The sequence below is a fragment of the Alosa sapidissima genome, chromosome 5 (assembly GCF_018492685.1).
Source record: "Alosa sapidissima isolate fAloSap1 chromosome 5, fAloSap1.pri, whole genome shotgun sequence".
In the NCBI taxonomy this organism is placed as follows: domain Eukaryota; kingdom Metazoa; phylum Chordata; class Actinopteri; order Clupeiformes; family Clupeidae; genus Alosa; species Alosa sapidissima.
In genome coordinates, this window is record NC_055961.1 from 32749529 (window position 1) to 32772620 (window position 23092).

Here is a 23092-nt window from a genome sequence, read left to right on the forward strand (position 1 = left end):
ATTTTAAGGCATTCAAAGTGAGTCAGAGAGCAAAAGAGGAAGAGAGACTGCGCAACCAGGTGACTAGTGTGAGTGGGAGAGAGAGTAAGCAAGTTGTGAGTGAGTGAGTGAGTGAGTGAGAGACCAAGTTGGACCGTACAACAGCATAGGAGTGACGGATTGAGAGGATGAGAGAACAGTTTCCTGGAACAAGGATTCACATTCAGTCTGGGGTTTGATATATATATATATATATATATATATAAGTATCTACTATCTACTATAAGTATCTACTGTTTACATAGAATGCTGAGTCATATGCACGGCACAGACAGTAGCTCTGCTAAAATGAACTGTTCTCTTTAAAGCGGCCCCAAGGACACATGAAAGGCCTTTTAGAGAACCAGATGCTTAATATTGCAGTAGTGAGCATCATTACAACCTGCATGAAGTCTCCCTGAGAGGCAAAGGAGGCTTTGGATTGTGTGAGGAACGTTTCAAAAGGGTGTGTGTGTGGGGGTTAGTTAGTGTGTGTGAGTGAGGCCGAACTGATATGAATCTGTGTGTGTGTGTGTGTGCCTAAGCTGTGACTCATTAAACAATAACCCAAGGCTCATGAAGAAAAAAAGTAACAATTAGCAAGAAGAAGTTGCTCATTCCGTTGGCACAGCAGAAAGCCTGACTCACTGGACTTAGAAAGGCCTTGGACCGTGACATCACTTTTCCAACCCTGTGCCTCCTTCCAACCATTCCCTCGGCCCCACTCCAAGGCTGAAGCTACTGACTTCAGTACAGAGGCCACAAGACGTACATCCCTACAACAGGAACTACTAAATATAGGACCACATTCTTAAAGGGTCATGGCCAGTCATTTTAGCATAGCAAGCATGAAAAATACCTCTAAATAATATGATTTATACAGTATATATATATATATATATATATATATATATATATACACTAGGGGAGAGAACAGACACAGAAGTGATACTATATGATACTATCACAATATCTGGGCCACAATATATTATTGCAATTCTTTTTTTTACAGTACAGCACATACTGCAAATCGATTCTGTAACATTGCAATTTATTTCTGGCTGTCTCTCAACTCTGACTTCCTTTCCCAGTTCTGCTGAGACGCTAAAGAAAATACTTACTGCAATACTTGCTGCCTTATCAATATAATATATTTTGCTGAAAAATGTTGAGATAATACAGTGGATCATTTTTTTCTCCCATCTCTAACATATATTATTGATAATCAGTAATATTAATAATATGTAATATTTACTGGGTACACATGCTTCGTATTGCTAATGAGTAAAACCTGAGGCTCTGATCATGCTATGGAACACTTGCACACTTATAGCTATAAGGCTCAGAGATCACAGGCCTCCAGCAAGGTTTGCAATATCCTGCCACAGTAGTGAAAGGGAAACTAAATTTGTTCAGTCAGCCCATCTTTGGCTTATCCTACACCTTTCCACAAAAAGTTTACTTAACATCTGGCTGATAGTTTTTTGGTAATCCTGTGCACAGACAAACCACACTGAAAATATAACCTTCACGGCAGCAGTAGGCATGCTACATTTATATTTAGTGATTTAGCTGACGCTTTTTAACCTAAGCGACTTAACAAAAAGGGAAATAATAGGGCACAGTGCGAAAAACACAAGTTAGGGTATATAGTGAAGTAAGGAGCTGCTTGAGTATTACATACGGTAATCAATATTGACAATGGCTTACTACCAACATGTAATCGTTAGTGATGGGTTGTGAGGTTATTACAAAGTGTAACCAGGATGTCATCTTTTGGTGTGCATTTGGCTTATTTGGAAAGAGGCGTCAACAAAGAAATTGCTAAATTGGCTCAATATCATTCAATTCCTATTTAGTAACACTTTAGTTTAGGGAACACATTTTAACTATTAGTACATCACTAATATAGTGGTCAATGTCTGTATTAAGCACCTTTGCACATTTATTAGGTCTTTTTTGAACATTTTTTTTATTTTTAATCAATAGGCCACTTATTCTTGGTAAATCATAAAATAAAAAATAAGCAACTAGTTGGTTTTTGATCAAGGTTACTGGATACATTATGGTTATGGTGATGGTATTTTGCAGACACTTTTGTTCAAAATATTGGACAAAATATGAATATGAACACTACAATAGTTACAATTTACACGTTTTTTTAAAGCCTACATAAACATAATAGTAACAATAACAATAATATGAATAACTATATAAAATACCCACAATGAAAATAATGGGTTTTATATTAACAAAAGTATAAAGATACAAACCATAACTCTGTAAGAGAATTAATTCATTAAATGTAACGTGAACTGAAGAGTTTTTAAACCCCTCTTAAAAGTCCCAATACTATAGCAAGAATGCAGAACACTTAGCAACTCCTACTACTGAGGACAAGAGTCTTGAATGTGACGTCTTAGTGTTAATGGCTGGACGCCACAGCAGACGCTCATCAGAGAGCCGCAGTGGGGACATATAGCTGGATCATGGAATTCAAATAGCAGGTAGCAAATGCAGTAAGTGTCCTATAGGCCAGATCGAGGGATTTGAATTTGATTCTGGCTGCTATAGAAAGCCAATGGAGAGCAGGGTTGGGTAGTAACAAATTACATGTAATCTGGATTACGTAATCAGGTAACTATAATCAGACCAGATTACAATAAAAAAATGTAATCAGATTATAGTTACATTGTTGGGGATTACTTGATTACATTTTATCATTCAAACAATTCAGTTACTTGCTTCCTGTTTGGCTGATTAAAGACCAGACATGCTGCATCATTCCGAATCAACTGTAATAGTTTCACTACACAAGCAGGCAGGCCAGCTAACAATGAATTGCAATAGTTCCGTTTGGAAAGAATCATGGCTTGCACATGAAGTTGTGTGGCATATTATGTCAGATAAGGTCTGATCTTAGTGTTGTAAAGGATAAACCGACATCATTTTTCAATTGCGGCCATATGCTAAGAGAAATTTAGTTAGTTAGTTATGTGCTGATTCAGCTGGGGTCAGTCAATGAGCCAAGCTGAGTGTTAATCTGTTGGGGAATAGCTGTATTAGCAGGAAACACCAAACGCTCAGTTTTGGAGATTAAGCTGGAGATGCCGATCTTTCATCAAGACTGAAATATCCTTAAGGCATGCAGAAATCCAATCTAAAATGTCATCAGGTGGGAAAGACAAGTAACGTTGAGTATCACAGCAGTGAAAGGCAAATCAATGGGAGCAAATGATCTCAGTCAAGAAAGAGGAATAAATAGAGAAAGGAAACAGGGCCCTACACTGATCCCTGAGGCACATCTGTGGTGAGGTCATGAAACTTTGATACCTGTCCTTGATCTAAGGTATGGACAAAGATCCTTGATTACTAGCTCCGCTTTAACCCTCTCTGGTATGGATCAAAAGGGTTGACAGACTCTAATACACTGTCTGAGTATGTGTCTTATAGTGACAGTAACGTAACAATAATAATACACAAATAATAATAATAATAATAACAACAGGGTTCCTGACTTTCCCTGACAAAAAATATGAATTTCCATGACTTACTATATATTGAATGGCACAATATACTGACCAATGATTTCAGAGCAGCCGCGTAGCGTTCAAGAATCTTTTACTTTTTTAGAGCAGGAGATGAATAAATGGCCATTGAATAAACAAAGTTGGGCAAAGCAGTAAAGTTAAAAGTATAAGTATAAATATATATACTCTTTTGATCCCGTGAGGGAAATTTGGTCTCTGCATTTATCCCAAACTGTGAATTAGTGAAACACACTCAACACACAGTGAGGTGAAGCACACACTAATCCCAGCGCAGTGAGCTGCCTGCTACAACAGCGGCGCTCAGGGAGCAGTGAGGGGTTAGGTGCCTTGCTCAAGGGCACTTCAGCCATTCCTACTGGTCGGGGTTTGAACGGGCAATCCTCTGGTTACAAGTCCGAAGCGCTAACTAGTAGGTCCCTAAAACCAGATATACACCAGTTTTGCGTGGAAATATTTGTATTAATGTATTTTGGCAAGTACATTTTAAACTGCTACAACAAAATTCCCTGATATTCCATGACTTTGCCCCAAGAATTCTAAAATTCCCTGACTTTCCATGTCTGGAATAGACTTTCCAAAATTCCATGATATTCCAGAAATTCCATGACCCGTGGGAACCCTGTAACAATAATAATACACAAAACACCTGCATCAGATACTCACTAACACACTCACTGCGTCACTAACACTCTCGCACACACACTTTGATACAACATCGGCATGATGTCAACTCATCTTCCCAAGAAACAGAAATTCAGGGCACAGGCAATAAACTGAATAAGTTACTATTAGCAGTAGTCTAGGTTTCATCATCTTCACAGGGCCTTTTCTCAGTCTTTTATTTTTGTATATTCATTGCCAGGAATTTCCACTGCAGTTGCACTTACACTTACACACACCAAACTACCTAATAATATTCTAATAATTCAAAAGTGATGGTGATTTCTTTTTTTTTTACCCTATTTGCCTGTAGTGTCTCACCTTTAAAAAATAGGTTTTCTGCAAGAGAATGAAACAGCTGCTCTTTTGGAAAGGTTATCATGTATGATTTTACTATTGTTGGTCTAACAAATGATATGGCACCATTGAAGTTTTGACACCTTGACCTTGATATTACTGTTGTACATGTATTGTGATAGACATACTGAAGACCCAATTACTGACTTTCTCGTTTCTCTAGGCTTCTGGCTGGTTTAAGACTGAGCATTTACTGTATCCAACAAACCTAATAAGCATTCAAATATGAGGTCTGGTAGGTATGTATGAACGTAAAAAATTATACAATGTCAAAAACAGTGTCTAAAAATGCCTTTGGCAGGAAACGTTAGGGGCTTGCTCTTGACACAAGTGAAACATCCAGAAAAAACTATTCGAGCCAAAACAGCTGGAGTACACACAAGCTTCTTGGCTCTCATAGTCTTGGCTCTTTGGACCCTTATGATGTAACTAATAAGATCATCATAAACACAATCAAAAACAATGATTCACGCATTGAGCCATTTCACCTTTCTGCAGCACAGAACTGGGGGAATTAGGTAAAATTCTGGCAAAATTCTGAGGTCTCTGAAAGGAACCAGATAAAATTGCACAATAATTCCACCAGCAGCCGACACTGTGAATGTTTTCTATACGCCCTGTGGATATAAATATGAGTAGAAGGTAGGCAAAGAGTTCTGCTGTGGATCTGTGTGTTTCGTTTCCTAGAAAGTCCATGACAAAATGTACCAAAAATATGCTGTCTTATTAACTTGTAAATATTAGAAGCAATTTACCACCTCTCAACCAAAATAGAGAGAGAGTCTAGGTTTGGTTATTGCTGCTTAACAGAGTAACTGAAATGTATCCAACACTGTCGGCGCAATTGGTTTTCTTGACACATCCTCAATCATACAGTACACTGACGGCCCAAATTAGGACATAGCTAAAGACAGCATGTTGTGACGGCATTTTACCATGGTCTACACATGACAGCAAACTTCACTGACAGTACACAACTAATTCTAAACTCTGTTGTTATATGAAATCATAATTATGTTTCCCAGCTTTAATGGTCATCACTAGCAAGCTTTCAGCAAGCCACTGTCATTATGACAGCCATTGACCTTATCTGAAATGCTTGTGCATGCATTTGAGACTCTCTCACTCGTCAAGGTATTTATTCTTTCTTTCCAGCATTTTTTGCAGTCTTTCTTTAACTCTCAGGATCAGGAGCACCCACACCTACATCATGTCAATGTCAGTTCACATTGATTTATAGGGAAACATTTTGTAACTCAATACAGAAAAATAATCCAGAATGCCTAATTGGTTATGAAAGACTAATGTGGCTTCATATCAGCAACTAAATACAAGATATGCAAACCAGTATGGAGGAAGGGAGAAATGCAAACACCAAACACCACCCCCTCCCCACAGACAGACACACACACACACACACACACACACAGACAGACAGACACACATACACACACACACACACACAGACAGACACACATACACACACACACACACAGACAGACACACACACATACACACACACAGACACACACATACACATACACACACACACACACACATACACACACACATATACACACACACACACACACACACACAGACACACACACACACGCACACAATAAGTAAAAAGGTAATAGAGAAAAAGAGAGAAAACGAGTGAATGTTATTTGGTAGCACGTTCTCTCTCTCTCTCCACACCCACCACCCCCACACATCTCTGTCTCAGCACATATGGGTTCCTTTATGTCCCAGCAGTCACAGCACTCTCTAAAGGTCACAAACCACTTCCTGAATGGGCCACTTCCTCTCAGCGGACAGACTTTTCAAGTCTGCCGAAGTCTACAAATTTTGGCACAATTAGACAAAATCCCAAACATAAATGTGAACAAGAGAGAGGTTAACTGGATGGAACCGGAAAACAGGGTATTACTGTTTGAACTGTGCTTGTTTGAACTGTTACAGAAAAGGTCAACAGGAAAGCAAAAATCAGATACATACATCTGATAACACACAGAACATCTAGTGCATATTAAGAAAAGATCAGGTACTGATTGTTTTGTCCTGTCCAACTTAAGGTTTTTTTTGTGCAGTGAAGTTCATGGTTGCTCTTTAACTTGTGCGGAGCTCTGTGACATTTTCACACTGTGATCTACGTTTATCGCCTCAAAGGAATACTAAAACCTTCTGTGACTACTCAGTAACCTTGGAAACCATGGAAAGGGTGCGCACTGCTTGAAAACTTGAAAGGTGAGAGATCAACAGCTTTTCTGAGAACAGGTGTCCTGTGTGCTTGTCTTTTCCCCGATTCAACAAACATTGCATAGAAAAAAACTACATATGTCAAATTCAGAGGACAACGCAAAGGTAATATACAGTAGTATGTTCCAATTAATATAGAAGTGGCCAACAGAGTTCTATAAAGTTCCCATTATAGACAAAATGCAAAATGATAACAAGGTGCATGTATCATAATGAGGTAAGCTCTTTTGTGTAAGTTCATTTTGCAAGCTGTTACAAAACATCACTAACCACAAAGATTAAGATTTTGTAACATTTCTGAAAAAAGATGACCAAATGCAAAAGTTTATTGACTGGTTGAGGTGATATTTTGATGGAGTTAGCCTTACAGACACCAACTAAAAAAAAAAAGATCCTAAGAGTAGCCCTTCCTCTATCCTGTTTTCTGAATGAAAGCAAGTGAGACTCTTAAAAATATACAAAAGAGAGAGAGCTTTTATAACAATGGACATCAAAATTACAGTACTGCTGGTGAAGCAATTGCACAGCATTACACTGTTGCATGCTAACGATCAGGGTGCAATATTTTCATTACTAAAAAAATATCCAAAAAGACCTCAGACGGCATATGACAATAACAGTGAGGTAAAATCTCCAGCGATGATGAGATGATGTTCCCACAACAACTCATACAACAAGGTTACAGAACATTTCCCTCACTTACAGGCATCCCACAGCACACAGAGCCACTGACCCTTCAACCAATAGGGCCTCTTGCGTTCTCACCTCTGCTCCCCAATAGGGTTGGGCCATATGACTAGAGTAAAAACTCATATATATTTCCTATATTTCGGGGAGAAATTACAAGATTGCTAGACGATATGATAAAATGTTAATGAAAAATATTGTTTCAAGTATGAGTATTTATTTGTCATATCCACAAAAAGTTATCGTATTGTCATATATCTAAATAGTAGTGTTTAACTTAACTAATTAAACATATGCGCACACAGTTATGCAAAATTGAATGTTTTTTTGCCCATGCAAATTACATCACATATCTATTCAAAAACATTCAGATGCAATCTCATTATGGCAGTATAATACATGCAGAAGGTACACTGAAGAATTGCTATTGAACAAGCCTATTCCCCACCACCCACCCAAGACTACAGCTGATGATATGGGGCAACTTCTTGAGCAAAGCCTCAGGCCAATGTTCCTCATTGTTGTGGTTGTGGCATGTTCCCATTTATATTTCAACCAGAATTAATGGAACTGGTTATGTAGTTTCCCAGCAACATTGCTCAAAAAGTTCGCCCATGCATTTTTAGCTTAACACCGCTCAGCTTATCATCATCATCATCATCATCATCAGAGAGATCTTACAAAGTTGTGTGACCAGGTGCCACCTGAGGAGATGCTGGTCACCTCATTACTCTCAGAGTCCTAGCCTCTGCACCACTGCGAGACAACCACATGGTCGGGGGGAGGCAGGGGACCCTGACAGATGGCCCGTCCACACACACACATAGATAGCCCGCATGAACACAGACTGAGACACAAGTGTGGTTTTGGATAGCATCACACCACAAAGGGCCAACCAGCTTTAAAATTAGTTCACACTGTTCTCAAGACATGTGACAAGTTGAAGCGTGACAAGAGTATTGCGTGGGAGCGCACTGTGTGAAAGAGAAAGAAATATATGTGGAAAATGTTTGTGTCAGATGCAGAAATTAATAATAATTAATCATTAATAATTCAAAAGGATCCCCCCACACCAATCTATAGAGTGCAAAAGGAGACAAGACAGTATGTGTATCAGGGCTGCTTTGACAGAGATGGCTGTTGAGCTTCCATTTGCACTGTTACTTGCTGTCTAAGATGAGTGTGTTGTGAGGTATGTAAAATCCCAATGCTCTGGCTAATTATCGCATTCACATATGAAATATAATATTGATCACAAATTTTCTGTATACTAGAATGCTAATATGTTGCATAGGACTATGAGGTATAGAGGTTACACATTACAGTCATACAAGGCTACATGCTACACTTACACGGAAGCTATGTGTCTACGCTACTTGATCACCTCTCTGGCCTACAGATGTCCTTTTATGTACATCATAAATGTTTCACACCGTTTAAGTGGTTAACTATCCTTTTCTGCTGTGAATGCTGTGTACTGTGAGCAATTGTTAGAGCTAACATACTAATTTCACTGTAAAGAAACAATAATGTGCTTTCTTATCTAGTCAAAATGTCACCATTTTTGACTGATACATCTGCAAATGAAGAGATTCCTTTCTGTATAGCTTCAGCTGTGGCAGAGGCATGTAGTTACTTTGCAGACATTTTTATTGCTTACTGTCCCACGTGCAGTTCTCATTTGGCTGAAGAAAGGACAATGATGAGCCTTTCACTGCAATTACACAAGATATGCTGGGAGCCCTGACTCCCTTTCCCTTCCGTCACTGAGCAGCTGAGTCCGTAAGGGTTTGACCGAAGGCCCACTAAAGTTACAAATCTAATGACAGCTCTAGTAAGTTGCTCCTTTACTCCTGGCGCTAATGCAATTCTGCTTCCGATGCCTCACTCTCAGCCTCCCTCTCACACACATAGGCTACAGCTTGAGGTGACAGCTGAGGTAGATCAGATGCATTCGGCTGAGATGACAGCCAACGCTTTTCACTCCCCAAAATATCTACGTTAAGCAGGCTGACAGCCAAAACACAACACATCTTGTTGCTAAAATATCAACTTCACAAAAATAATTCAGAGTGATAATTATGTGAGCGGATGTCACTGAAAACAACTACTCTGCCAAACTTTCTCAATGTTTGTTTTCTTCTTTAAATGTCTTTATGTTTGCTTCTTTAAATAAATAAATACCTACTACTTAATCCAGTTTTTAAATAACTACCCAGTAATTATTATAATTTATCATAAACAGGTTTTATATATATATGTATATATGTATAAATAAATATATAAATATATATGTATATAAAGAGCATACATACATACATACATTTATACATATACATATATATATATATACATATATTTTATATATATGCACAGCTCTGGAAAAAAATTAATAGACCACTGCACAATTTTCTGATGCAATCTTACAGTTGCTGAGTGACATTCGAATGAGATGACGGTCATATTCAATGAGAGAGAGAGAGAGAGATTCTATGTCATTTTGCAATCCCCTCTCTAGTCTAGTCCTTTTTTTATTAAGATACTATTCAATTCACTGAATGTGAGTGTTAGTCATACAGTACAGTTTATTTAACTGAAGTCTATCAACAGAGAAAAAAACTGTATGGGCAGCCCCTTATTGTGAAGATTGGTACAGATATCTTGAAACCAAGAGCACCCTTTTGGGAGAGCCCTTGAAACAAGACACCCACGGTGAACTCAACAAACATTTCCACTTCAAGGCAGTGATGAGTCGACCTGCCCGAACCTTCCTTTTTCTCCCTTCTCCACTCTGGCTTTCAAGTGGAAAACTTGTGCAACTCCTCGCCTGGCGTTGCATCATCAGGGCGAGACTGGAAAGAGTCCCTGGGCGTCGGAGACAGAGGAGGCTCAGTGTTTCCGCCAGTGCTCTGCTCCACTCTGCTCTGCTCCGCTCCACGCACTGACCTGTCAGATGTCAGTGCCATCAGAGGAAGCCTCGATGGCGAAGGCACTTCACAACGCTGCCTTGTACATCACGTGTAGTGTGCCAAACTTAGGCGCCTTGCAGAAACAAGGACAACTCTGACAGCTAAAGTGCCTGATTGAGGAATTAGGTGTTCTCCTGCCAAGGTCTCTCTCCGAGCAAATGAACACTAGATGCATTAAATGATTTGGTACACTACTGCTACTGTGACACATTGTATACATGCCATCTGCATGCTGTAACTTGTCTAATGCACACTGACTAGGTGTATGCATTTTTTTTCGTGCAGAGATATTGAAACATTTATTCAGTTAGCCTTCTATATTGGTAAGATTTGCAAGACTTTCTCAAGATGCGGGGAGGAAATAACTCCTTAAGTCGCAGTATTAATGTCACTGCATGTGGAAACACTGAAGCAAAAGTTCACCTTTGAGAGCACAGAGGTTTAGCTCAAGGATTGAACAGGCTTGGAACCAGGGAAATATGGAGGGAACAAACCAAGTCATTATGCAAGGCTGTCCACAAAGATGGCAGATACTCCTTTCTGCAAATAAGTAACTAGTTGCATCTAATCCCTCTTTTGAAAAGACAACACTGTTTCCCTACCCCCCCTCATAAGTCAGATGACAAAACCAGCTGCACCATAGCCATCCGGTTGGAGAGGTCTGCAAATCACATGGCATACAGTCATGTTTGGTCGAATATAACAAACAAGTACTATGAGAAGTGCAAGCTTTTCAGAGGACAGGAGCGCTACAGACCCCTGACCTTGTGCCGCAGAGTAGTTTGGCCCAGGAGCCTGAAAGGGGTCTGCATGGGCCTGAAGAGGTGTCATGCATTTGGTGCTTTCAAGCAGGAGCGTACCAACAAATTGATCTCTTAATACACATGTGAGTACAGCGGCCATGCATCGGCAACACTTAAGGAGTGACACAATCAAATACCTGCATCTACCTATACAGAGAGAGGGAGAGAGAAAGAGAGACACACACACACATAGAGAGAGAGTGCACTCTTGATACAGATGTGCCATTTTAAAATCCAAAGTTTGTTGTAAGAATGAGAAATGTAGAAAAAAAAAAATCATCTCGACACAGAAGTGTCTCAGCTTGGCAGCCGGCTGCCTTTCATAATCTGAGTGATGACATTTGGTCAAGACTTTCTCTCCTTTCAGTAATAATACCAGAGATGTAGAGGATTTTGCAGATTATGACAACTACGAGATTAAAATGACCCTGAGGAGAAAAAGATGCTGCTTCATGCAAAAAAAATATCATATCCTTTAGGATTTCACAAGCATTTCAGTCATTTGGGTTCACACACACTGGGTTCAAAACTGTATCCCAAATACTAGATAGATAGATAGATAGATACTTTATTGATCCCCAGGGGAAATTCAAGGTCTCAGCAGCATACATACAACACAAACACATTCTTTAACAGCAGAAAGAGTAATTAAAGTATATAATATAAAAACACAACTAAGCAGTAAGGACGGTAGAAGATAAAGAATATGCTAAATATACTAAAATACAAATTATACTAACACTTAATACAATATATAAAAATATACTAAAATACAAATTACAAAAATACAAATTATACTAACACTTAATCTAAATCAATTCTAAAAACAGTATCCACATAGTGGTGATTAATAAATCAGAGGCGCTTGCAATGACTGAGGCAAAATACTGTAGGCCTATCCCAAATAAAACTTCAAATAACTCTTTTTTGAGCTGCAGCCCACACTTCAATAGAGAAAAGGAACCTATGTAGAAGGCTGGCTCGTATGCTGAGCTGAACTCATCGCTTCGAAATCTGCGGGTGAGTTGATACAACACCACTATTAGGTCTGGCAGGGGTTGACCTCGCAGCGGTGCCCTATACCCATACTTAGCGGGGGGAGGGGGGTCACACATGCACACTGCCCTGAGGACCCGCCAGCCGCGCTGGGAACGTTGTCATTCGCACTGACGTTAGACAGATGCAGCTGAACACCGTTGGCTATGAGGCCAAACGCAAAAGCTTTTCCTTGTGCTATTCTACATATTTGCATTTTGGGGCTATCCATTAATGATTATTCAAACATTGTCGCAGGCTGTCTGATATGTTTATGCAAACAGAAATTGATGGAAGCATTCTAATAAACCATATTTAGATGACCAATGCGACGGCCAAAACGCCGGAAGTCATATTCAAACCAGGGACACCAGATATGGTATTTTTTTTCTGTAATGTTTACTTGCAAATAACAGAGTTAACTGTCGCTTGGGCTACGTCAGACACTGTGGCTATGGCTGGAAGCCTTCTGGCCGTGATGGAAGATGCGCAAACACCGAACACACCATGGAACAACGAATAATGAAGTAGTTGGGAATACTTACGCCCTGGTTTTGGGAAAGCCCATGGATAGCAGCACGTCCAGACTGGACCCATGTTTGACAGTGCCTGGTCTGGTCTGACGCTGTCTTCGAGGGGTGACTTTGGCATAAAGATCGTCTTTAGCTGCCATAGTTCACCGTTCCATTTGGTGATCTAGCCTACACCACGGATCTAGGCTTCTTACTTCAGGCGAGACCGAAAGAGATAGATGCGGCAGACATTGAACAATAAGAATGGAATTGGTGAAAATGAAAATACTAATCTCAACTATTTTACAACATCCCTTTCGGCCCCCTTAGATGGAGGATGGGGGAGTGCGTATCAGCTGTGGTTGAATGTTCTCAACACAGTATGCGTTGAGCTTCCTGGTAGAACGCGCATAAACTCATCGCTGTTAGAAGAGGGTCACCAGTCGGAAGTCACTTCTGCGCTTTCTCTGTATAGCTGAAACCCATCTTGCTGACAGCGGTGGAAATAATTTTATAATTTATTCCTCTTAGAATTAAAAGGGAGGGTTGCAACACATATCTAGACTGAAATTAATAATCTCCGGTGGCTTCACTTCCTTTTTGTAATGACTTATTTATGAATGGATCTTGAGTGAGTGGGGCATTAGCCTGTCAGTGAGTCGCATGAATAAAGTAACGCCCACCCATTTTAAAGGAGCCGCTCGGACTCTGAAATTCAATTGATGTCCATGAATCGAGCAGAGTCACTGCACAAACGTTCATACTGCATGTGTTGAGCGACGTCAGTCGGACTGGATACAACAAAACATGACCATAAATCCACATGTGAGGTACCAAAAGCGAAATGTTGTTTCAAGCCTTACAGAGTTCCATGATGCGCCACTGACCAATATTAAGCTGCCCAAATAGGCCTACCTATACGATGTTAAAATCAGGGGAAAATATGAGGTAGCCCAATACAAACAGACGAGAAAAGCAAAAAACACAAGGAAAGTGATGTTACGCTGCCACCCTGTGGTTGAATCTCAAAAAAAAGGAAAAAAGTGAGACATTAACAGACAAACATTAGTTAAACCAGTATTTTATTTAACAAAACAGAATAAAACGGCACAGCACAAATTATCATAGATAATAATATAATAAAGCTAATTCCCAATTCTTTCCCAGTTTTCACTGAGCATTCATCAATTCTCTTATGAAGCTTAAAAGAAAAAAAACTGCAATATTTCTGAAATGTGATTAGCCACATAGGTATCGTCAGTTAGTGGACAGAAATTCACTCATGCTTGGTTTTAGACACTAATCACACTTTTGGAGACTGCACCCACACAGTATAAAGACTGGCCACATTACAAAACATCTGCATCTGTTAATGAGTGTTTTAACATTAACAATAATGTTAAAACACTCAAAATGAAATACATAAAACAGAAATATTTAGGGCCTTCACATTTTACTGGAGGTAATGTACAGAAAACCCTACCCCCTGGAGCTCTTACAGTTTTAACAGATTTGTTAACTTCAACCAATATTCTTGAACCTTTCATATTCATTTCCAATACGTCTGATTATTGATGTTCTCATGTCACTCTAAAATACAGTGAAGCTGAAGTAAAGGATTAAACTCTATCGGAATCTTAAATCCAATGTATCCATATAACCTCATGACGTACCCAACCTATGGATACCTAAGGTGTGTGACAGTTCTTGTGGCCTACAGTCTACTGAAGAGGGGGGGGGGGGGACTCCGGAAGAAATCCGGACCTAATCGAATGTAAGCAAACAATATGGTGAATACATGTATGTGACAAGGGCCCTGGTAACTACATCCTTAGCACATTAGGAGGTCAGTTGTGTTGACAATTTGCTTGTTGATGGATTAAAAGAAAAGAAGAGAACACACTCTCAGAGCAACCAAGCTAAGCGGACATTATCAGGAACATTGTTGCTTTTGTTCTGTTGTTGACGGAGCTGGACTGGGTCATGTCCCCACAAGATAAAAGGGAATAAAATGGATCGAGGCAAAATGGGATAACCCACAACTGCTGAGCCATTGTTGTCTTAGAGGCCAAATAAATGTGTACCTGATTTCATGGTATTATATTTTGTTTAGAAAATGCTCAGTTCTCACTTTAAGCCTAAAACGGACAAGAATGTCCCCCTTGTAAGCACTTTTCATGATGTAAAAACAAATGTAGCTAAATCAATCCTTTCCCCTGACCTCAATGAAGAGCAGTGGTGAGAATTAGAAATCACATGAATCATGAACCACATGAACCACATGTCTCTGTGTGTTTCATGTCTATGAATATGGGATCCCTAAGAGGGACATCAAGCTGCCGACAGGATGTTTAGATTCAATCAACCAATGAACATCCACTGGCCCAGCTGTGGCACCATGTTATAGCTACACAGCAGAAAGCACTGGGTTGTAGACCGGAAGCACAGATAACATTTGACTCCAGACACAATTATGAAAAGCAGATTATGACTCACACATAAGGGCTATACGAATGCCAAGGCCTTGTTCATGGGTGGTGTGAAGAGAAACCAAACCGTGTACAGCCATTCAGACATGCCAACGACCTGCTCAAACAACATCTCTATCAACAACCTCCCAATGCAGACATGCCAACGACCTGCTCAAACAACATCTCCATCAACAACCTCCCAATGCAGACACACCCCATCACACCGCAAAGGGCAGAGGGCCTCAAACCCAAGCAACTATTCATCCATTGATTCTCTGATCATTCATGATTAATATCCAACAATAACACAATGATGGGAATATGAATATTCCAATAGGCCTGTACACATACATTTATCAGAAAGCTCAAGTCCATCCTAAATCCAGATCTACCAATTCAGTGTCCTTGCTAGAAACCATTGCAAAGTCTACAAAGAAACTGCTGCTAACATCATGTGTGAATGAGAGAGTATATTTACAATGCATGTTTACCTATCTGAAATGCTTATATTATGTACATGTATCCTGTTTCTAAGTAATGTTAAAATCTAGCATAGCCAAGGAAATATCAGTGAGCATGATATCATATAAAAACATTTTTACACAATTGTATGAAAAATAAATGAAATGTACAATCAATAACTTCTCAAACATGGTTAAGAGTTTGTAAAACTGTTTTGTCCAATGTCCCTTGTGCACTACCTCTGAAACGCAGTTCAGGACATGGTTATCAGTGCCAGATGTTGCTGCTACACCACAAAAGATGATTTCTGTCTGAACTCCCCCTGAAAAAGAGAGGACAACAGGGTGTCTATTAAACCTTCAAAGGAAAACAAAACCACGAAAAGTATTCCAAGATTGTACATTTAAAGTCCTCTTTATACATACATTATATCTTATGAAAATGATAAAAAAAAACCTTGTTGATTTACTAGTTAGCAAGTTCTGTTGTTCAAACGTATCCATTTTGAAAGTTAACGCAGCAGTGAAGATTTCTGGTCTTAGACTAGCAAATTAACTACCACAAACACATATAAACAGCATACAGTTGCTGTTGTGTATTGCAAGTTTAACATACTGTTTTTATGTTTTCATATATTTAGTGAGGTCATGCTGTAAAAACCTTATAGCAATATACTGTATAAACTGGACCACAAAACCAGCATGCATAGTCTGGGAGGCCAGTGGGAGTGATCGTTATGTTTATCCACCTTTCACATGACCAGATCCAATCAAAATAGAAGTTGAGATACCTAAACTAATAGCTTATAAAAACATGCCTCAACAAGTGGCTGTTGCTTTAATACAAGGATATTCTTCTCCAAATATATTTGTTGGTAGCACATTACCAACACCAAAAACAGACACATAATGAAAAACATTCACTTACATCCTCATCATCCTCATAGTTTGCTGCTGGCTGAGAGTACACCACAGTCTTAGGCTTGCTAGAACAGAAAGCAAAGCAGCATAAACACACAGTCCCCAGAAACGCAACAATTCTAAATGATTAAAGGCCAGAATTAATACAGCAAGGACCTTTATGTGTATAGGTCACAAAATAAAAAATGCCATACATACCTTTCAGACATTTCTAGTAAAGAGGGGTGGGGGGTTGGGTAGGAAAAAAGAGGATATAATATGTTAGGATGGGTGTGTAGGGACATTGTTTTTTTTATTAATTTCAATTTAAAAAAGTGCAAAAGTGCATAGATAGAATTTTAAAGACGTACTTGGTATATATCCTTTGCGATAAGCAAACCACACCCCAAACACGAGTACACAAACTGCGAGCAATGCAAAGATAACCCCAGCAACAATTCCACCTACGTTTAGATCATCTAAACGAGAAGCACGGCAGAAGAATGGAAAAGGCATTAGTGACTTCTGTATTTAGATTGATATTGTGAAAGGGTGCTTGCCAACTTGTTGCCTACTTTATAGGTTAAATATTTTTACTGGGAATTACATTGAAATAGATTGAAATAAAAGTACAAGCAATATAATCAACATAAAAGTTATAATGTAATACAACAACTCAGTGTCTTAAGGCAGTGGTTCTTAAACTTTTTGTCTGGTAATCCCCCCAAAAAAGACATGGGCCGAATCTCGCAACCCCCTTCTCTCTAACCGGAATTTGGTTTCAAAATGTTGTGAGATGGGCATTGGAAGCAGAGGCAGAAAATGTCTTCTCTCATAGGTAGGCTGTCAGCACCAAAGGCATTAATGTCAATGGCAGCATTTGACTAAAAACCATAAAGGTCTTTAATCCAGACTGAAAATCATTTTGCGACCCCTCCAATATGTTTGGCGACCCCTCAGTTTAAGAACCACTGACTTAAGGGAAAGCTGATGTGTTTAATTGAATAAGACCATGTAAGTGGACAAAAGTTATAGAACAGTTGCAACTTGTAGCAAATAAGACACTGGCACTCTCACTTATACAACATACACAGTACACTGACAATGCATTTAGAGGAGGACAAGTTCTTTAAGCATTGTATTCTGATTTAGCTCAGAAGACTGTTTGTAATGACTTTCTTTTCACTCATTTCAATCAACTCCATGCACTGAAGAATGCTACACATTTCACACTCTGTCTTTTGCTCTTTACAGATAAGGTTTTTGTCAGAGAACAATACGTTTCTGTATTGACACAGGGTGCATGTGTCAAAGAAGTTGACATAATGTTACTTCCTTTGATGGGACGGCATACTTCCCACTACTGACTTTTATCTTTACAGAGATTTTGTATTAGGGATTCTAAAACCTCCTACCTCCCCATTATTTTTAACCTCTGTGAAACCAAAGATCCTTGATTGCTAAACAATATAAAAGAAAGCTAAATTATCGCACCCTGTGTCAATACAGACACGTATTCCCTGGAGCTCCGCTTCAACCCTCTCTAGTGAACCGTTGCTTCCTTCTCTTAATCAGCAAGGACATGTGTAAGGTCCAGCATATGCTGACCCCTCTCTGTGTTTTTGTTCATGCTTTAAAATTACATGCAATTCTTTTCTCTTTCTCTCAACTCTCCCTCTCTTGCCCATTCTCACTATGATTTACTGTAACAATATATAGCACCACTGATCACTTCTTGACATTAACCACATTGATTTCAAGTAATACTAACCCATTCTACATCTCTCTTTCTTCCCCCTTACTGTACCTCACTTGTGAGGTATATCATCACCAGTCATCAACCATCCGTGTGCCTGGCCCTCCTCTTACCCATCCCACCTGAAGTCCCACCCTTGACTGCTGTATTACTGTCCCCCTACCTGGATTCCTGGCCCGTACAGCCCCATCACCTGCCTATGACAACTCTGCCCGGATTCTGGCTTGTCTGCTGACCCACCACTTGCCCCCTGACAACTTTCTTTCCTGGACAATTCCGATGCCGGACTATTGCACTTTCTCTCACTAAATCATGATTAATGCTTTATCATACCGGATACGTAATCATCCCACCTCTTGTAACTTTCACCTCAGGTGCTTTAAACACCATGTCCTATTCTCCACACCTGACTGTCATTTGCATTTGTCATTGTTTACAGACCTTACTGTTCGTATTGACCCTAGGTAGATGGGTCAGGCCCTTGAGTCGTGGATCTGCTCGAGGTTTCTTCCTATATGTATCTCCAATTCTAGGGAGTTTTTCCTCGCCCCTGTTACCCATGGGCCTTCCTTCTTTCTTCCTTTTCTTTTCTCCCTCTTTTCTTTTTCTCTGATTGCCTACATTCTGTAAAGCGCCATGATACATGTGTAATGTTTTGGCGCTATATAAGCACAATAAATTGAAATTGAAAGTGCCTTTTATATCTTCTCTGCACAGACACACCACTGCATCCCCACTTAGTCGTTTAGTTGCCCAGTGCAAGCTAATCTGAGCTATCTGGCATCATCACCCTCCACCCAGCAATAGGAGGTTTCCTCCAAAATACACTCGTCTGATATACTATATGCATTCACTCCACATCACTAACACAGGTAACATACTCTTAGTTTTGTATTTACCATGCATTTAAACATCCTTAAAACAAGAAGCTACATACAATATGCAAATCAAGTGCACTCCAGATACACTCCTAAGACCACTGCTTCTCTTGTAAAGCCCTGACTGAGAATCATCAAATTTAAGACCAAAACACTCAATGATTGATTTACAAAAGGAAAAATATAATAACACTCCATAATAATGCCATGTCCACTTGACCCTATACCGCAACAGCTCAGGAGTCAGCATCACTTCATTCATTTCAGCCGAGCCTTACAGTAGATGGTGGGGTAACAGGAATCTACACTATAAATAATATCCCTAGTGGAACGAACCCCTGTTCACACGCAGCCCCATAGACACTCACATGACATCATCCGAACTGCAGTGCAGCGCTGGGGAGGCCCAGCTTCATTACTGGCCTCGCAGGAGTAATCGCCATTATCAGTTTGGGCAACTGCAGGGAACTCCTGAGAAGGACAGACAGGGAAATGGAGTTATAACTAACACACACACACACACACACACACACACACACACACACACACACGTGATCTGACTAAGGCATTGAATGGCTTACCAAGTTGCCAGTATTGGGGTCAGTCTTGTAAGTCATGTTCTTGTAGGCCGCAAACTTGCTTGGGTCTTCAGGAAGGGGTTCGTTGTTTTTAAACCACTTGTACGTGGCTGGCGGAGAGGCATCCTTGTCGAAGCATGAGAGAATGACTTGCTGACTAGTTCTTACAGATGTAGGGATGAGGCAGACCGGAACTGATGGAGGAACTGTGGGGAATTTTGAATACACCACATTCCAATTGTTTAAACTGTCAATGCTCAAAAAAGACAGTAGTGGTCAGTAGTTTGTGCAAACTGACCACCAAAGACAGCAATAAATAATCCAAAGGGACATTACCTAAAACAACCAGATTGATTTTGGCCTCAGCAGAATGGGCATTTCCAGCTACTGTACACACATATAATCCAGAATCATCCCTGGTCACACTGTTAAATCTCAGGCCTCCAGTATACTGCGTCACTCTGCCTTCGTATGGCTCTGTTGAAAGAATACTTTTCACATTAGTTCATTTAAAATGAGACAAAAAAAAAATCTAAATTCGATGTAAGCAGAGATAGACACACTTGTTGGTTGGCCATCAAAAAAGACAAATGAGGAGCCCCGAGTTCTCCTCAAGCTCCACTCAATTCTGGGATTCGGGTTGAAGTCGCTCGAGTAAGTGCACTTCAGATCAGCACCTGGAGGAAAGTCAGTGAGGGCAAATTTATATCCTGCTGTATACATCATTGGATGTGTATGATCAGTCTGTAAGGTGAGATGATTTAAAGGAGCATGCGCTCCTGAGTCCTGGCTTTACCCTCGTTCTCCCCGACTTTGAGGTGTGGGGTGCTGGTGGAGGCTGTGAACTGTGAGTCTGTTGGCAAAAGAAAAGGCACAATGTCTCAGACGACCACACTGCTGTTACAGGAGCATCACAATAGACTAAACATACACACAAACATCACAGGATTTATTCAGTGTCCTTTTACAGCCAGACTGGTCCATGCACCACAAATGCATGGCCCCCTCTCTGTCAAAATAGCTTTCACAAACAAGCCAGCTGGAGCCACTACTCTCGTGCATGCTCAAGATGCGTTCCCAATTAAGTGCAGTAAGTAGTGTTCAAGGTAGATCTGCATGGTGGAGACTGAGAGAACCCAAAAAGTATCATGTAATGTAAGAAGTAAAATGGTGCTGGTGCATTTTGACATTGTGAACTTTCTCAAAAAGTGAAAAGTATTTTTTTTACTAAAGCTACACTGCCGTTCATAGGTTTGGGGCCATTTAGAAATGTCCATTCCACTCCATAGACTCCATTAGAGACAGAATACCACCTTTTTTTAAATCAGGGCAGCAGTTTTCAGATTACATTATGTGCTTACATACTTGCAAAAGGGTTCTCCAATGTTTTTTCAGTTAGCCTTTTAAAATGGTATCAGATTACTAAACAAAATATGCCTTTGGAACATTGGATGAATGGTTGCTGATGTTGATAATGGGCATCCGTAGCAATAGAGATATTGCATCAGCCATTTCTTTCTACAACAGTCATTTACATGAACTGTAGTGTACTTCTATTTATTGTCTAAATTTTGCCCTCCCCCCCTCTGTCCCTTGGTGCATGTGCCCACCTACAATGCCTTGGCGGCCCACACTTAATTGGGAAACACTGTACTACAGTGTGCAAAGAATACAGCAAGATTAACTTCAGTGAACGACAAGACAACAGGGTCTTGTTCAGAAGTGTGAAAATTATCTATTCTTGTTATTTCTATCACAAGTTATGGTAGGCCTAGCAATTACAAAGGGAGAAGAAAGCTGAAGATAAACTGCTGGAATAAAATATCAAAGGCCTGAAGGTTGTAGGCTACTTTTAAATCCATATCAATCTAACAAGATGGTGTAAAATAGCCTACCTGAAGGAGGAACTATTGCAACATTATCATCAAATTGAAGTTGAATATTAAGTTACACTATTTACTGGGCTCCACAAACTGGCACCGCATCACTCTGCACCAATTAGGTAAAATAAACGGTAATTACACTACCTGTTACTGCTAGTTACCTCTGAGATAACCACAGAGCACTACAGAGCACACAAACAAAAGTAGCCTAAAAACAACTGGGGAAAAGACTGAACGACTAGGTATATTTCTGTTGCAGGTGATCTTTATGCTTGATCTCCTTACTTTCGCCCTTTAAACAGACAATAAAACAACACACACGCACACACACTCACTCTCCCGAGTTTCGGGGGAGTGGAAATGACGTTGACTGGTTTCCTAAGTTAGTTAATTATTGACTGTCTGGGAAAACAGTGGTAAGGAATATGGAAACCTCACAAAAGAATGGGTTACGACTTTACCTTTGGACTGCTACAGTTTGGTATCTCAGGAATTACGACATAAAACCATATGGCTTGAGTGCCTAAACTTCTACCTCCTCCAGACATAAATAAATAAGAAAGAAAAGTTGTCCTGGCAAAGATGGCACTAGGCCTAGCCTACTTCAAATCGTCGTCCGTAGAGCAGCCAACCTGAAAGGAGGCTAATGGCTATCTTTGTAAATTGATTGCCATTTCAAAAACTTGATTAATGTCATAAGTAGGCTAGTTTAAATGCATTATAGTATCCGAGGCTGTTCAATTTCATATCATTAAAATACCACCAAAACCGAGGCAACACAGTGGGCTATGAATAAGTAACAACTAGTAATCTTACCCGCCCTGTGTAGAAGGAGCCCGAGGAAAATAAAAACGATCATCGTGCTCTGAAGATACTCCGTTTGTTGAACGTTATCTAGTTTAGCAGTTGTCTTTCCCCCTTTGATTTCTTTCCAAATTACCGGAAAGTGAAAAACTGTTACAAATCTTAAGACAAGTAGTCAAGCGTCTGCCTACACAACAGCCACACCTGAACTCAGGTAGATTTGGTGGTCTAACATGAAACCAGATAATGGGCGGGACGATGACGCAGCATTGAACGGCGCGATGCCCGAAAGATCTGGGTTTCAAGGGCTTCTCTTGGAATGCCATGACTCAATTTTTGCTGCACACCAGTTCCACCTCGTCATCCAACACAAACGCCAAAAGAGCCGACTCAGCATAGCCATCTCTTCGAAATAATGGGCCGAGGGCATGGTATTTAGGATATACCATTAAGCTGTCGTCTGTATTTTAAAAAAGGCGATATAAGTCTATTGTGTTGAACCGAGTG

General features: G+C 39.9%; 2 protein-coding genes across 4 annotated transcripts in view; both read right to left on the reverse strand.

Moving 5' to 3' along the window:
- ubash3ba (ubiquitin associated and SH3 domain containing Ba) overlaps positions 1 to 13429 on the reverse strand; it is a 32860-nt gene extending 19431 nt beyond the window's left edge. For both annotated transcript variants that reach the window (XM_042091814.1, XM_042091813.1), the window contains exon 1: positions 12888 to 13429. In XM_042091814.1, the coding sequence (XP_041947748.1) occupies positions 12888 to 13015 (128 nt within the window). In that variant the 5' untranslated portion in view covers positions 13016 to 13429. The remainder of the gene's footprint in view (positions 1 to 12887) is intronic.
- A 490-nt stretch (positions 13430 to 13919) lies between these two features.
- f11r.1 (F11 receptor, tandem duplicate 1) lies at positions 13920 to 22829 on the reverse strand. Of its 2 annotated transcripts, none has more exons than XM_042091826.1 (11): positions 22598 to 22829; positions 20695 to 20751; positions 20462 to 20575; positions 20235 to 20375; positions 19902 to 20104; positions 19689 to 19791; positions 17058 to 17165; positions 16906 to 16918; positions 16715 to 16772; positions 15522 to 16109; positions 13920 to 15468 (listed from the first exon to the last, which is right to left on the reverse strand). In XM_042091826.1, exons 1-10 carry the CDS (start codon positions 22638 to 22640, stop codon positions 16074 to 16076), a joined length of 876 nt encoding a protein of 291 aa, XP_041947760.1. In that variant the 5' UTR covers positions 22641 to 22829; the 3' UTR covers positions 13920 to 15468; positions 15522 to 16073. The 2 variants fall into 2 exon arrangements, with proteins under 2 accessions (XP_041947760.1, XP_041947761.1); XM_042091827.1 differs by having other exon boundaries at positions 13920 to 15440; positions 15494 to 16109.
- Between the last annotated feature and the right edge of the window lie 263 nt (positions 22830 to 23092).

Coding starts and splice junctions, on each gene's coding strand:
- f11r.1 (XM_042091826.1), bottom strand. CDS start 22,640: ATGATCGTTTTTATTTTCCTCGGGCTCCTTCTACACAGGGCGG. Junction 20,752..22,597: donor GCTCCTTCTACACAGGGCGG/GTAAGATTACTA, acceptor TTTTGCCAACAG/ACTCACAGTTCACAGCCTCC. Junction 20,576..20,694: donor CAAAGTCGGGGAGAACGAGG/GTAAAGCCAGGA, acceptor ACTTTCCTCCAG/GTGCTGATCTGAAGTGCACT.